This window comes from Papio anubis, chromosome 14 (genome assembly GCF_008728515.1).
Source record: "Papio anubis isolate 15944 chromosome 14, Panubis1.0, whole genome shotgun sequence".
Taxonomy (NCBI): domain Eukaryota; kingdom Metazoa; phylum Chordata; class Mammalia; order Primates; family Cercopithecidae; genus Papio; species Papio anubis.
Genome location: NC_044989.1, coordinates 72,505,312 through 72,520,326, shown reverse-complemented (window position 1 = coordinate 72,520,326; position 15,015 = coordinate 72,505,312). Strand labels below are relative to the sequence as shown.

Below are 15,015 nucleotides of genomic sequence, written 5' to 3'. Positions count from 1 at the left end.
GCAGTTTTGAAGCTATCATAGTAAACATTGGGTTAGGCAAGAATCCTCACTGGATAACAGTATATTTGAATGTCTTAAATCTTCACAGTTCCAAAGGAAAATGTAATAACTAGATGTTGGGAGAAATCAGACAACATCTTAATCAGGTGATCAAAATTAATATCATCAATGAGGGAAAAATGAGCATCGTATGCCTCCAGAGGTGATACCCTGAGGAGGACATAGCATCACTTATGTAGTATTCTGCTGAAGAATTCGTGTCTTGAATCTTATAAGAAGGCACTAGACAAAACCAAACTGGGAAAAAATGGAGGCAGGGGAACTATATTCTTCAAAAATATCAATATCATATAAGAAAAAGAAAGGTTGTATAAATATTCCAGATTAAAGGAAACTAAAGAGACATGACAACTAAACGTAATACTCAGTCCTAAAATTATATCATATAGTAGAACAAAAATAAAAGAGGCTATAAAGGATATTACTGGGTCAACTTACAAAATTTAATATGGATCATATCAACATTAAACTGAAGTTGAAAATTATTCTGTGATTATATAAGAAAATATTCCTAATCCTTAGGAACACTGAAGTATTTGGGAATAAAGTCCCAGTTTACTTTGAAGAAACTCAAGAAAAGAAATAACATATGTGTGCATGCATGGGTGTATGTATATGAAGAGAAAGAATTCAAGTGCTGGAGCACATGGGGTAGAATATTGACAGTGAATGGATCTGGATGGAAGCAATATGTTGCTCTTTATACTATGCTTATTCTTTCAACTTTCTGATAAATTTGAAATATTTCCAAATGAAAGATATAAAAATAAAAAAGAAACATTAGTGGTCACTAGTGATGATCACTAGTGTGGTCATTAGTGATAATTGAGTGTTCTTGCAGGAGAATTTATAGCAGTCTAACAAGGTTGTTGTACTTGGAGAATCGGCTGGGAGGGTCTGACCTTGAAAGTCAGTCTGGAAATCAAAGTACTAAATGGATAAATAGGCCTGCTGGTTTTCTTGGCTGTTCATTCTAACACTGTTCTGTGGAATCCAGTAGAAGTGTGCCTCCAAGCAGCTCACTTAGTTAAATACCCTCACTCTCTGTCCATCTGTCTCAGAGAAGGCCGTAAGACCTAGCTTGAGGCCACCCTAAAAGACTGTGGGAAGCAACATGACCCAGAGTGTGATCTATAGGCTCATGGTGGTTGAACTTAATAGACTTATGTAGCTTCCATGACTCTAGTGGAATAAATTAGATAGATTGTCATTCCAGAGCTCTTAGGCTCACCATTGGCATTGACTTTGGCAGGAAGACAAAAATGGAAATCCTTATGATGGTAGTGGCTGCCCTAAATGGCCCACCACTGCCATCACGCCGGCTGCAGCAGGGAGGCAAGACCGGGGCTGCATGCTCCATGGAGCTGGTGGGAGCCAGGGAGCAGGCAGGAGCCCTACCCTCCTGGGCACAACTGCAGCCACCCAAACCATGGCTGTGGACCCAGGCGTCCCTGCACTCTTGGGGGCCTGGGAAGGCCCTCCCTGCTCTTGTAGGCTTTTAAGTGCCTGCTCCCACTGCATGGCTTCTCCCTGTTGTCAGTGCTGCTCCAGTCTTGGAGCAAAGTTGGGGCTGACCTCAGGTGCCATGAATGGGAGCAGAAAGCAGACAGGTTCCTGGGCAGAAGGGGGCAGGTCCCCAGTGAGGCCTGACCTTCAGGCCACAGAAGGCCTGAAGGCTGGTGGCCAAGCTGCCAGTCCTGCGGACCAGAGTAGGGACTTGGCTGCCCGTGGACCAGATGGCATGCACTTCCTCCCCTCTGAGGCCCAGAAAAGCCCTGAGCTCAGCCAGAACAGAGGAGAGGACAGAGAGACAGCAGAACGACCAGCTGCAGAGAGGAGCCACTCTCTCTGCTGATAGCTGAACACTTATCAAGACGACCTGCCTGCAGAGAGGAGCAACCCTTTCTGCTAGAAGCTGAATACTTGCTGGGACACCCTGGCTTCTGAGAGGAGCTTCCCACTGTGGGTCATCTCTGAGCTGTTCTATTGCTCAATTAATCTCTTCATTTTGCTCACCTTCCACCTGTGTGTGTACCTCATTCTTCCTGGTTGCAGGACAAGAACTTGAGACCTACTGAATGGTGAGGCTAAAAGAGCTGGGGTAACACAAACAGGGCTGAAACATACCCCCTGCTCGCCACATTGTGGGTGAAGAGAAGGAGAGAAGAGCTGCAGCTCTTTGTAGAGCCCAGACATGGGAGCTCCCTGAGCCAGAGCTGTGACTCCCTCTTTGGGGCCCTGTGGTTCTTGGCATCTCCAAGCTTCTGGGTGCTGCCACATTCCCTGGTGCCATCCAGGAAAGCTGCTTGCAGTGCACCTGGTCCAGCTGCATTCGCACAGAGAATTGGTGTCCATGCTGGCACCTGGAGCTGCCCACCCCATGGCAGCACCCAGCGCGTCTGACTGTGCAGTGACTGGACCCCACACTTACTCACACACACCCCTCGCTGCTCCACACCTGACTCCAGTGTCCCTGGCAGGCATGAGCTCAGCCTGCCAGGCCAAGTGGGTGTAACAAACCCAGTGGGCCAGAGCAAAACTCAAGGCAAAGGTGCCACCAGCCACAGGTTTCCGGCCAGAAAAGCGACACCCCAAAGATCCCATAACTTAGAGCTAAGCCATGAACTTCTCTCCACTGTCCACTAGTGACTTCCCATGTGTCATTAACCAGAAATACATGGTAGTATTAGCAATAAATCAGAAGTACTAATACATTAATTCCAGCACAGAAATTAGGAATTCATTTGAAAAGAAGGTAATACATGCATGTATATGTCCATGTATGCTGAAAAAGTAGTATCTAAAATAGCTTTAAGAAATGATTTTCCAGTTTTTCCAATTAGACTTTTTTGATATTCATTCACTTTTCTTATCAGCTCCTTAATAGGCAAATAGTAAAAGGCTTCCTAGGTTTTGTTTTTTTTTTTAATTTGTGAAAAAAATTTTAATTGAAAAAAATGCTATATTTTTTCATAGTTCTTTCCCAAGGAGTTGCGGGAAAACATAGTGAAATGTGTAAAGCATAGTACTGGAAGAACTTTAGAACAAGGGGTACTCTCAGTGTCTGTCGTGGAAGCAAGTAAAGAGGAGCTGTCTTGAGTGGTCTTTGAAGACCATAGGACAGAAATACTGACGCTAGAGTAGAAAGTCAGGAGAAATTCTCTTCTAAAGGAGAACTCTCTGAGGCCTTGGGTCAGCAGAAAGAAGTGGTAGAAGCCTTTTAACTTGCCAGTGAAAATAGGCATGACCTGAAAATGGCCTGAGGGGCCGTTTGGGACCATCCTGGCCCAGACCAAGCAGCGTGCCTGTCTCTCCCCGACTGCTTCTCTCATCTCTAAAATCCCTTTCTTGGCTGAGGGTGTACGGGCTTTTCTCAGTTTTAGGTTTGGGACTTCAGCCATTTCCCATCCTGCTTCAGGAAGTTCATAACTGCTATTCTAAGAGACTGGATGAAGTGGAGACTTGGCCAAATAGGGCAAGGCCCATACTGCCTGTTTGCCCAGCTGCATAGTGAAGAAAGATATGGAGGAAGGTGTGCCTAGAGCCCAGGTTCTGGCATTGGATATGACTGCACTCTCAGCCTCTCTGCCTTTGTTCTGCACAGGCAGCCATCTACTTGTCCTCATCAGCAGTTACCTATCTCCTGGAAAGGGAGAAATGGAGAATGTCTTGAGTCAAAAGTACTGTGAGGGTTCTCCCTCTATGCAGTGATGTGAGTCTGGGACTGTGCCCCTTCTAGAAGCTTTTGTTTGTTTGTTTTACTTAGTTACAATTTTTGAGTATTTGTTAGTGTGATGTCTGAGGCTAAAACTGGCTGGGAAGGAAAGCCTTTGACAAAAGTTTAGCTTCTTTCAGTCAAAATCTCCCCCAGTGTCAGAACTCAGCTCACCCTCAGAAAGCTCTCATTGTCTTTTCACACATCTAGCTCTTGGCACTTCTCTTTAACACTGATAACCCAATTCTAGACTCTGTGTCCTCAATCATGGGCTAATCTACTCTGGCCCAGATTTCATCTTCTCAGCCTGTGTCTGCATAGGCATAACACATATTGCCTCTTAGAAATGCTACATGATCCATTTACGCCTTGGTTCAGTGTTTCTGTGTTGTCTGTGTGTCCTATTTGTATATAGGCATGTATATATGTCTGTATTACCTAAGTCAGTGCAGCAAGTCAAAAAACTGATACTTGAGCCCAGACCTTTTAACCTTGAAGTTCAAACAATTGCATATGTGGCACTGGACTACATCCACCTTTATCTGTTCTTTGTTAAATACTGAGAATGGTTCTTGGCATGTGGAAGGCATTTGATAAGTATTTATTAAATGAGTAAGTGAATGATTATTATGATATTATTATCATATTTGATTCAGTCTAGTGTTAGTTTCTTTACAGGGTTGCCTCTGAGAGCTAACTGCTGGCATATAGTCTTAGCAACATTTCCATACTGCTTATGGCAGAGATAAGTCTGCCATCTAATGTTTACTCATTTATTTTCTTGGTTGAAAGAATAGTCTGAAGCTGTTCTTTTTCTTCTTATATTTTAATTTTTATGTACCTAATTTATTAGCTGGTAGTGAAGGATGATGAAGTTTCTGGTATCTTGGTTTGTCTTGTCTGTCTGACTAATCCCTGGGGTGGGGTTTGGATATTTTACAGCTTTTGGATCTTTTCATCCAGTGGGATTGGTCAACCTACCTTGCTGACTATGGTCAGCCCAACTGCAAGTACCTCCGGGTAAACCCAGTGACTGCTCTGACCCTGCTAGAGAAGTGAGTACCTAGTCCAGTGGTCTGTGTTGGGAGGTGGGGAGACAGGGATGGGGTTTGGCATAGAAGATAATTTTGCCACTGCCAATATCTTGAAAGATAGCCTTGTTCTGGAAGTTGCCATAGGCCATGGGTGCTGTCAACAATCTCAATCACTGGATTTGGCAGGCCAGTCTTCCTCTTGTGGCTTATTCATTCCTGAGTCCCCAACAAGCTAGGCCAAGTATGGATCAGAATTGGACTCTGACATTACCTTCTAGTTTAATGGGTCTTTTACTAGTGTCTCTTACTAGAGATGGCAAGAGAAGAAAGAAAAATGGCTTGCTTTGGGGCTCAGGCCAGCCTGGTGAACAGAATGAGGCTGCCCTAGTCATCTGAGGATGATGATGGATAGTGCAACTCCACAGAACAGATGGCTTCTCGGGTTCCTAGTAGAGAATCCCTGGAAATTATTGAGAATTATTGAAACCTTCATCTGTTCCCAGCTCCCAGCCCCTGCCAGACTGAGCTTTATTGTACTGACTATCCCAACAAAGCTGTCTTGGAGAATGTGTCTGATTTTTGCCTTAGGCAGTCACTAGCCTGCAGAGGATTCCCTGCCACAGAACTGTAGCCTCTCTGAAGCAGAGGTGCTACCACTGAAAGTAAGTTAGGTAGCGCCAGGAAATCTCAGGGCTAACCAATATGTCACCCAGAAGCTGGGAAATGCTATGTATTACAGCCTGGCTCTGGCTTTGCTAATCTCTTAGAGAGCTGGCAGGTCAGAGACCAAGACCCACATAAAAAGGCAGATTTCTCTTGAAATCTGAGAAACTAGTTAATCCCCAGCTACTTGGAAGAATGCCCTGCCTCTAGGCAGTGTAGGAAGTCTACATATGTGGCCAGTCAGCCACATCTCAAATCCTAGGAAGGCAAGACTCAGAGTCCAGGAAGTCAGAGTGGAGCCTTAAGCAGAAGGAGACGTCAAGGTCTATTCTTCTTACTATGCAATATGAAAGGGGGAGAAAAGGGGAAGAGGTGAAGGGTAGGCAAGAGCATGATGCAGGGGTATGTATTTGGAGCCAAGAGACTAAAAACTCAGACTACAGTTTTCTCCTGACCACGTCAGAGATTGGTGTTTCCATTTTAACTTTGTTTCCCATGGTTCTCTCTCCCACTGACCTTCCTCCCTAGGATATCTAGAGAGTAAGTATATTATTCACTTGGGCCTTTTCCATCACTTTGAGGCAAGTCCTTCTGGTTTCCTCATTGACACTAATGACTACACTAAAATCCCTAGCCTCTGAGTTGTCCCCACCCTGACATACTAATCTACTAAACCAGCCTGGTGCCAACTGGCTGGCTGCCTTCTCTATCCTTGGCCCTTAGAGTGACCCTTGGCTTACTAATTCCTTTGGGGCTGGGAGTGGCAGCAGGGATTTTCTCCCATTGTGCCAGGTAAAGGGTTGTTCCCATTCAACCTCTTGGCACACTCAATATTCTTGCTAGTGTGGGGCCTGAAATAAAGCCCTGACCAAAGGGAGCTCCTCAGCAGCCTCCCCTACCTCTTGGTGGCTTTAAAATCTAGAACCCGCATCTCTTATAGAAGACCCTTTATTAGAGGCAAGGCTTAATCCCACAGTTCTTGGTGCTAAGGTGAAAGAAGGGAACATTTTGACCTTTGAGTTGGTGCTTAAATGGTCATATTTAATGGTCATTATGTATCCTTCAAATGGGCTCTGGGATTCCCTTCAGTTATTTACTTCTCTCAGCAGTCCTTTACTCTTCTGTTCCCAAGAATCTCTGGATCTAGGAAATACTGGCTCATTCACTTCCTATGGCTCAACAATAGTTGAAAATAATTAGCCTCTCCCTACCATTCTGGAGCGCTGGCCGGTAAAGAAGCTATGTGCTTAGCCCTAGCAATCAGAAGAGTTTAAAAGCTTCTTCCAAACACAGTAGATCAAAGGGCATCCAGATCACTACAATCCGTGTCTCCCAGCCTCATAGGAATTGACCCCTTTACCTGACCTATTCCTGCTTTCCCACAGCCAGCTCTACCATCAGATATTGACTCTCCTTTTCAACCTGGCACTTCTTAGCAGGGTGAAATGGAAAGACCCAAAGACCTGCTAAAGACATTTAGGGAAAAGAAGTGCCCCTGCATCACTGAGAGGTGGCCATAGCTGTTAATAAAGTAGAACAGGATACTGGGCTTTCAGAATGGGATGGAAGGTGGGAGGGCTGACTTTTGGTTTTGGAGCATTCCTGAGTGGAAACCAGCAGGCCACCATTAGCCCTCAGGGTACTTGAGTTTATCTTTACAGTGCCTTGTTCTAACTCCAGGTCTTAACGACCAAGAAATTCTAGCCTCTGAGGCCAAAGACTACCCTCTTTCTCCTAGATATTACAGGAGCCTCCCTGTGGGAGCTGAAAGCCAGCGGGCTGCCTGTCTCTCAGCTGCTTCTAGGAGTCATGAAATTAATGATAATGCAGGATATTAAACTAAATGTCCTATGAATATAGGAAGTGGTTTTCTTCATTTCTTTTTGTTTGTTTGTTTGTTTTGTTTTTTTTTTTTTTTGAGACGGAGTCTCGCTCTGTCGCCCAGGCTAGAGTGCAGTGGCCGGATCTCAGCTCACTGCAAGCTCCGCCTCCCGGGTTTACGCCATTCTCCTGCCTCAGCCTCCCAAGTAGCTGGGATTACAGGCGCCCACCACCTCGCCCGGCTAGTTTTTTGTATTTTTTAGTAGAGACGGGGTTTCACCAGGTTAGCCAGGATGGTCTCGATCTCCTGACCTTGTGATCCGCCGTCTCGGCCTCCCAAAGTGCTGGGATTACAGGCTTGAGCCACCGCGCCCGGCCTCTTTTTGTTTGTTTTGTGTTGTTGATAATGTTTAGATATATAGTATACCCAGCAGAGGAAAGGGAATCTTTCCCTGGGACTATCTAAAACCAGGCCAGTTCCACAAACATAATTGTGCCACTAGTATATAAGGGAACAAATATAGTAATTATCAGAGGCTTGAGGACCCTCATTCTTTCTCTTCAACTAGTGCAGTCACTTCCCCTTCTTCTTCCCCTCCAAGCACAGGCCTCCACATGTGGGTGGTCGTACCTTATATTCAGTGTTCTGAGTTTGCTTGATGAGTAATTCCAGCCTGAAGGCCTTTGAGCTTAGATCAGTGAGAGAATTCTTAATTAGTCTGTGGCTATCACTGTCAGCCAGAGCCATACAGCTGTGGTGCTCATTAGAAACTTCTTGCCACATATAATGCCCTTATGGAATACATATATTGTAAATTTATATCATATATACCAAACATAAATGCCCCTGTAGGATCTCTGGCCTTTTGACTCACTGGCCTCTAATCTGCTCGTCTGCAAAGGACCACCCACAGTGGGGGGGAAAAAGTGGTGCAGGATTGACCAAAGTCCCCTGGGAAATATGCCTGGGGGCAATTTATAGCCTGGTGCCATGTTCCTTCCCTTTAGCCTGTCTCCATACAGCCCAGGGAGCAGTGAAGTCAGAGGGCTGGCCCAGCTCTGGTGAAGACTGGCCCTATCCCAGAAAGAAATCTGTCTTGGCACTGTTCTCAATTGTCTAACACTGGAACTAGCTGTGGGATATGGGTCTGGTGTGCAGAGGCTAGGACAAGAGTTAGTGGCCACCAATATATGTCAGGGGTTGTGAGCCCTGTGCAGGGAATAGCAAATTCCTGAATTCTGTCACAATTGCTTAGACTTGGGGGTTCTGTGACCATCTCAACCTAGTCTTGACTTTCTTGTCCATGTTTCCCCATTAGGGCTGTCTACCTGAAAGAACCACTGGCCAGAATTGCCCGTGGTTCTAGAAATATGCCATCTGTGAAGCTTTAGCATGACCCAAAGGTCAAAGGTCTGGGGGTACAGACAGCCCTTGAGGACTCAAGGGCTTTTCATGTAAAAAGCTCTGGTTTGTGGAGTGAGAGGATGGCCCAGCCCTTTGGCACATGCTTTCCTAAGTAACCATACTTTCTTAGTCACCACACCGCCTATGTGCCATTACCCTGAGACAAAAGGAAAAAGGTCAGTCAAGCCCTTAGTTTTGTTAGGGATGGGATGGAGTAGCCAGCTAGAGTGAGGTTTAGAAATACACAGTGGCCTTTGGTTATTCATGTTCTCTTGGAATTGCTAGTTAAGAACACTTTTCCTGCTTTACCTTTCAAATGTTATCTCGAAGGTCCCAACAGGATTTAGTAGGTTCATGAGGTAATGAGTGGATCCTAGACATTCTATAAGGGTTTATTGACCAGCAGAGCTGTTCCATGTCCCACACACCTATAGCAGGCACATACCTGCTGAGAGAAGGGAATGAATTAGGTGGAGCAGGTACAAGGGATAAGGAGATTGGCCCCTCCAAAACTAGGTCTTGACCAGTTTCCAAAGGTGACTGAAGTTGAGAGATGTAGGTGCCAGAATGCCAGCTTCCTGATGAGTAGGTGAGTGTGGGCCTGACACTGGAGATATTCTGGACGCTCTCATTACTCTGGATAGTGGTTAAGATGCATTGCCATCCTGCCTCCTGCAGGTTCTCCTTCCACCATTGTTTCCTCAAACACGTTGCCCTTTTTCTTTCCTTCTCTGTTTAGGATGAAGGATACTAGCCGCAAGAACAACATGTTTGCACAGTTTCGGAAAAATGAGCGAGATAAGCAGAAACTCATTGACACTGTGGCCAAGCAGCTCCGAGGACTCATCAGCAGCCACCACTCATGAAGGGTGGCCTGGACCTACAGAGGCGACTTGCTGCAGCCCCTTTGTCTGGGATCCAACCCCAGCTGACCCTGCATTTGTGTATTCTTCTTCAAAGAGAGCATATGTATTTTTTTATTAACCCCTGTGCAGTATTCACATAACATTTCCCTATAGTAAAAGAGGCACAAGAACAAGCAAGTACATGAGATGTTGCTAGGCTGGGACTCAGGGGAAGTTATTACTACACTATCTGTGTTATCTTAGAGATGGTGGTATCATCAATCCCAGTGTGATGAACCACCTTCCATCCATGGCTCTAAAGCTTAGGTCTGGGGCTTAGGAATCACAAAAAATGGGTATCTGGCACTGGGAGGTAGAGTGAATAAGCAAAAGGATACTAAAATATGTCCTGTTCACTCCTGGATGCCCATTCACCACATAGATGAGGCTGATTCTTCTCAATGCAAGGAAAGGGCCTGGCAAACATTATTTAATACACTAAGGGGAGCTCTGGAGGGTCATCTCCTCAGTCTGCTGACTTTCACTGGCTTGTGAACAAACATGTCATATGGCAAGATGACAGCTTCATTCCAATCCCCCAAGCTTGGCAATTTCTTTAGCCTAGATCTAACCTGAGGCTTTTACTGCAAATTTTTCTGGGGCAGGATACAGCTAAGTAGAAAGCAGTAATAATTGGATCCCATCTTTAACTGCAGATTGCCCCAACTCTAGAAGTGTTGAGTCTCAACCCGAGGAGTTTTTCTGGATCTTGAAAGCCAGTTTTCATGGAATCAGAGACCCAATCCCTTCCCTGCTCATCTCATTTCCTTCATTCACAGTCAGCGCATTTGGTTCAGGACATAAATCAACAGTTATTTCCATAGGTCTTCACAGAGCGTCTGAGACTTAGCCTTCTCCAGTAATGCTGTTGAAATATTTCAGATTTCAGAAGCTTAAAAATGGCCCTTACCTTACCCTTAGGTGAAACCTGAGGATTAGTTAGGATTGTTCCTTTATGTTTTAAAACCAGTTTTTTGCCTATGATCTTCAAGGAAATGTCACCAGCTCTGCACTGTGGGGGCAGCCATGACTGGAGTGGATGCATCTAGGGATGGAGACATTGTTACCATAAAGTCAGCAGAGCCAACCATGGCTTGTGACTTGTTGCCTCTGGCCCAACTGTCCTTCACTAAATAATATCCTAGATATTATTTTGTCACTGAAGCCCAAGGTTCCCATCCTCTTTTGAGATCCCCAAAGCCATCTTTGGCTTTGTCTGAGAAAGATTGCCTATAATCCTATCCTCCAAACTCTAAAGCCTGGAGCAGCTTAGCTTGGGAGGCTGCATTCATTGTCCCAGATGGACTCCTGAGACTTAATACAAGAGCTTTGCTATGAAGTCAGTCAGGGGAAACTGTACTTTAAGATACTTCAGAAAGATGCTACTATGGCTACTGGCAAGAGTATAATTGCGCATCACCAAACAATGACAAATAAGCCACACAGGCCTTTCCAGCTTGGATTGGTGGGAGGAGAGACTCATCAAACAGAATTCTTCACTACCTTTGTCAGCTACTGAGTTGCTTCTAGGGAGGGAGCACTTCCTTGCCCCCCACCACCCTCAACCCCTCTACCTCACCATATCCTATCACATCTTGATAGTCATGGGGAAGAGGATGTGCACACAGACATACAAACTTCCTCAAAGCTGGAGAGACCAGGCTACATGTGAGCTCACAGATGCCTGCTGCAGCTCATCCTGAGGGCTGGGTGGTTGGCCAGGGTTTCAGGATGAGGATAGGGGATGAGCACTGCCACCCAGAACTTGATAAGCCAAGAGAAGGCAGGAGCCAAAATGGCATCGCCAAGCTCTCATCTTTGTTGAAACAAGTGAGAAACGATTATATTAATCTGAAGTTCTATTGCTTGAGAAGGGTTAAAAACACTTTTCTTCGCTAGTACCCCCTTTGCAGCAAGATCTCTTCAGCTTTAAGTGCTGAGAGACTTTGAAGTGGAAATGGAGAGACATGTAAGCATGCCACAGTGTTTATCTTTAGAGGATCATCATTGCTGGTCTCATCCCAAACCTCTGCCTTGGAAGAACTGTGCTATAGAGGAAAAGGTGAACAACGTGGAGGAATCGGGGTTATTCTGCACAGAAGTCCCCTGAAAGAAAAAGCCTATTCAAGCTCAATATATAAAGATGGACCCTTTGATATATCTTCTCTCCATTCTTAGTCTACCTTCACCTTGTCTAACTAAAAGCAACATGCAGCTACTGAGTTATATGTGGAGGCATACTCTTGGTTGGCCAGGGAAGGTAAAAACAGGGACCAGCAATGTCAAGTTTTTGAATTAGAAAAGTGGAATGTTTTTAGTTTTGTCTATAGACCTGTAGCTGGGCCAACCCTTGAGAGGACTTGTGCAAAGCATGTGTGCCCATACCCATCAGACTCCTCAGATATGGCCTCAAATACCTAGAGATATAGAAACCCTGGAGGGCCTCAATAAGAGGGCAAGCACACAGATGGCTAGAAGCCTATATGGCTTTTGGTCAGGATGAACCCTTGGCCAAGTTCCTGGGGAAACCAGGTCTATGTTCCTGAAGGGACAGTCCAGTTTGGGACCCTATTAGGTTTCAGTAGTAATATAGGCTGCTTGCATCATTTAACATTCATAGGAAAAATCTCTTTGAGCAGGCTATAAATGAAGCTGTTGCAGGAAAGAAGGAATAGGACCTGAAAATGGGAACCAGGAAGTGAGACCCTGTTGGCAAAGGGAATGTACAGCTTCCAGGGTGCATTGCCCAGTGTTCTCATTGCATACCAGTCCTCCAAGTCAGTCTAGCCTTACTGTACACTTGACAAGTGCTTACTCAGCAAGTCACAGACCCACGGCCTTTTATCTCCCAAGATTGGCTTTGGCCATGACCTTCCTCATCAGGCCTCTGAGCACACTCTCTAGGGACTGCTGCAGAAATTCCCCTACCTTAGCCTCCCTTCTCCCAGGACTCCTCTCTTGACTGCAATTGCCTCTTCTTTTTTTTTTTTTTTTTTTTTTTTTTTTGCCTGCATTCACAAGTACTTTTCACAAAGGTGTTGGAAATGGCGTTTTTATTTTGCACAGATAGTTGCACATTTATAGAGAAAATTAGGAAAGTCCATTTTTAACTCTGAAGGGAACTTTTTTCTCTAAAACTTACTAGTAAAGCTACTGATATGGATGGGCCGCATGGTTAGGGGAAATCTCCTCTGTGAAAAGAGCATGTTTATTCCTCTTGTACATTTTCCTCTTTTAACTGCTATTAAACAAGAAAGCCTACATACCTGTTTCAAAAGCCACGGTGTTGTCTCATGGGTATTTTGTTCTTCCATCCCATTTGCACAGTGCAACTGTGGTTGGTGAACTGGATGACTGACATTGGATCCCCACTCAGCTGGACTGAGGACTAGAGCAGGCAAGAGCCTAGTGGGGAGGAGAAAGCCTACCTTCCACACAAGGCAAGGAGCCGTACTGTGGCCTTGGAAACATCCCTAACCCCTGGGTTAGGTTTTTTTCCTGCTTATGCACCTAACACTGACATCATCATCAAGAAGAACTTTTTGAACTGCTTGAGTTAAGTGGAGCACTGGGCTAGGCAACTTGGAACCCAATGTTGAACACTAGCCCTGCCAAGGAAAGGCTTCCAGTCAAGATGGAGTGATGTAGGATTATCCAGAACAAAGCCAGGCTGCAGAAAAGGGAGAGATAAGCCTATTTTAGACACAGTGCAGGAGGGGTACAGTCATCCTGGCCTAGTGAAGGAAAGGGTCTGGTTAGGAAAGACAGCTCAGAAGAGATGTTAATTAGCTGAGCCTTGAAGGGGAATGCAAGTCAAATTTTGTGAAGTCATAGGAATGAGTATTTTTGGTGCAGACCACATTAGAGTACAATGTTGGCATGAGCCTGGTATGTTCTGGGATGTAATGAAGAACCTCCTAAGCACATCTGGAACCATGGTAAGTAAGACCAGCAATGCCAGTGTAGCAGCGCCCAGCCTGCTTGCCCTCCAGGCTAGCACACAAGCAATGGGAATAGACTAGAAACAGTTTTCTTCAGTAAGATATCTGACTGCTGCAACTGGGCTTTCATGCCCCAGACCTGGGCTTTAATCTCTGCAGTGCCACTTACTAGCCTCTGACCTTGAACAATTACTCAACAAACTCCCTAAATATCATCATCCTCATCCATGAAAGCAGAATGGTAGTCTCCAACTTACAGGTTTGTTGTGAAGTGTAAATGAGCTGTGGAAGGTCAAATGCTTAGCCAGTATCACATCGAGCAATAGCCTATGCAATATTTAAGGCCTTTTCCTCCCTACCTTCCAATTCCACAACATGCCTCATGGCTGAGCAAAGGACAAAGGTGTCCAGGGCTTCTCTGCCTCCTGACATCCTCTCCCCAAGTCCACTACAGGGTTGGTGATAGCCATGCCCCCCAAGCACCTGTATATGAAACAGAGGGACACGCCTTTCAAATCAGCCAGCCGCCTGGCTCTGAGGACAGCCTATCCTCAACACTACCTGGAACCTTCTCTACTCTTGCTTTGATGCCAAAACTTATACTTTCTTCTATTGGGAGTTCTTAACTGGGTGTCCAAGAACCATCGCAGATGTGTGTGTGTGTTTGCATGCATGTGTGCATGCCACCCATTTTTTTTCTGGAAAGGAGGTTCATGGCTTTCATCAATGTCTAAGAAAGATTCATGACTAAAATACTGAATAATAACCAAATCCCTTCAGACATGTAGCTCTCCTCGTGGGGGAAAAGCCAGAAGCTCTAAGCAGTGACCCTTCTCCCTGCCTCATAGAGCTCTGATAGATTTTTCAAGCCCTGCTGGTCTGCCACCCACCTTCTCCAGAAGCCTCCCCCTGAACCCCATGTCACACCTAAAGACTGGTGAAACCACTGCTCCTGGCTTTCTCTCAGCATGCTGGGGTCCTGAGGGGGGACAGGAGGACTCTGCACTCTGAAAACACAGAGGCTTCCAGCTGGTTGGGGAGATGACAGAGTTCAGTACAGAGACTTGGGCTATCACAGTCAAACAACCTGACTCACCCCAGAACATTTCCCACAGCCTCAGTACGGACTCTTATGACTTCCGGCCCAAGGCCTTGTCCAGAGAGAGACCAGTAACCCTGTGGGGTGCTCTGAGGCAGAAAAACAAAGCAAATCAAAACAGCCCAGGGAAGGATGTGAAGCAGTCACCACCTTGCCCCTTTTCTCACAGCTGGGCTTCTTATCTGCCTGCCAGACAGATGCGGATGGGGAATAGCTGGTGGGAGATAAGAGGAGGCAGGGAAAGAAAGTGCCAAACCCTTTCCCCAGAGGCCTCATTTTGAATTTAATGGACGGAGTTTGCCGGGAATGAGAGAGGCTACAGGCCCTAGGGACCAGAAGACAAAAGCTCTTGAGGAAGTGCAAGGGGGAGGA

At 45.6% G+C, this 15,015-nt stretch overlaps 1 protein-coding gene across 3 annotated transcripts in view; it reads left to right on the top strand.

Annotated features, from left to right (window-relative positions):
• EXOC6B (exocyst complex component 6B) overlaps positions 1-12,884 on the top strand; it is a 680,715-nt gene extending 667,831 nt beyond the window's left edge. For 2 of the 3 annotated variants that reach the window (XM_031655579.1, XM_031655577.1), the window contains 3 exons: positions 4,718-4,830; positions 6,001-6,012; positions 9,438-12,884. In XM_031655579.1, the coding sequence (XP_031511439.1) occupies positions 4,718-4,830; positions 6,001-6,012; positions 9,438-9,564 (252 nt within the window). In that variant the 3' untranslated portion in view covers positions 9,565-12,884. The remainder of the gene's footprint in view (positions 1-4,717; positions 4,831-6,000; positions 6,013-9,437) is intronic. The other variant, XM_031655578.1, reaches the window with a different exon arrangement.
• The last annotated feature ends 2,131 nt before the right edge of the window (positions 12,885-15,015 follow it).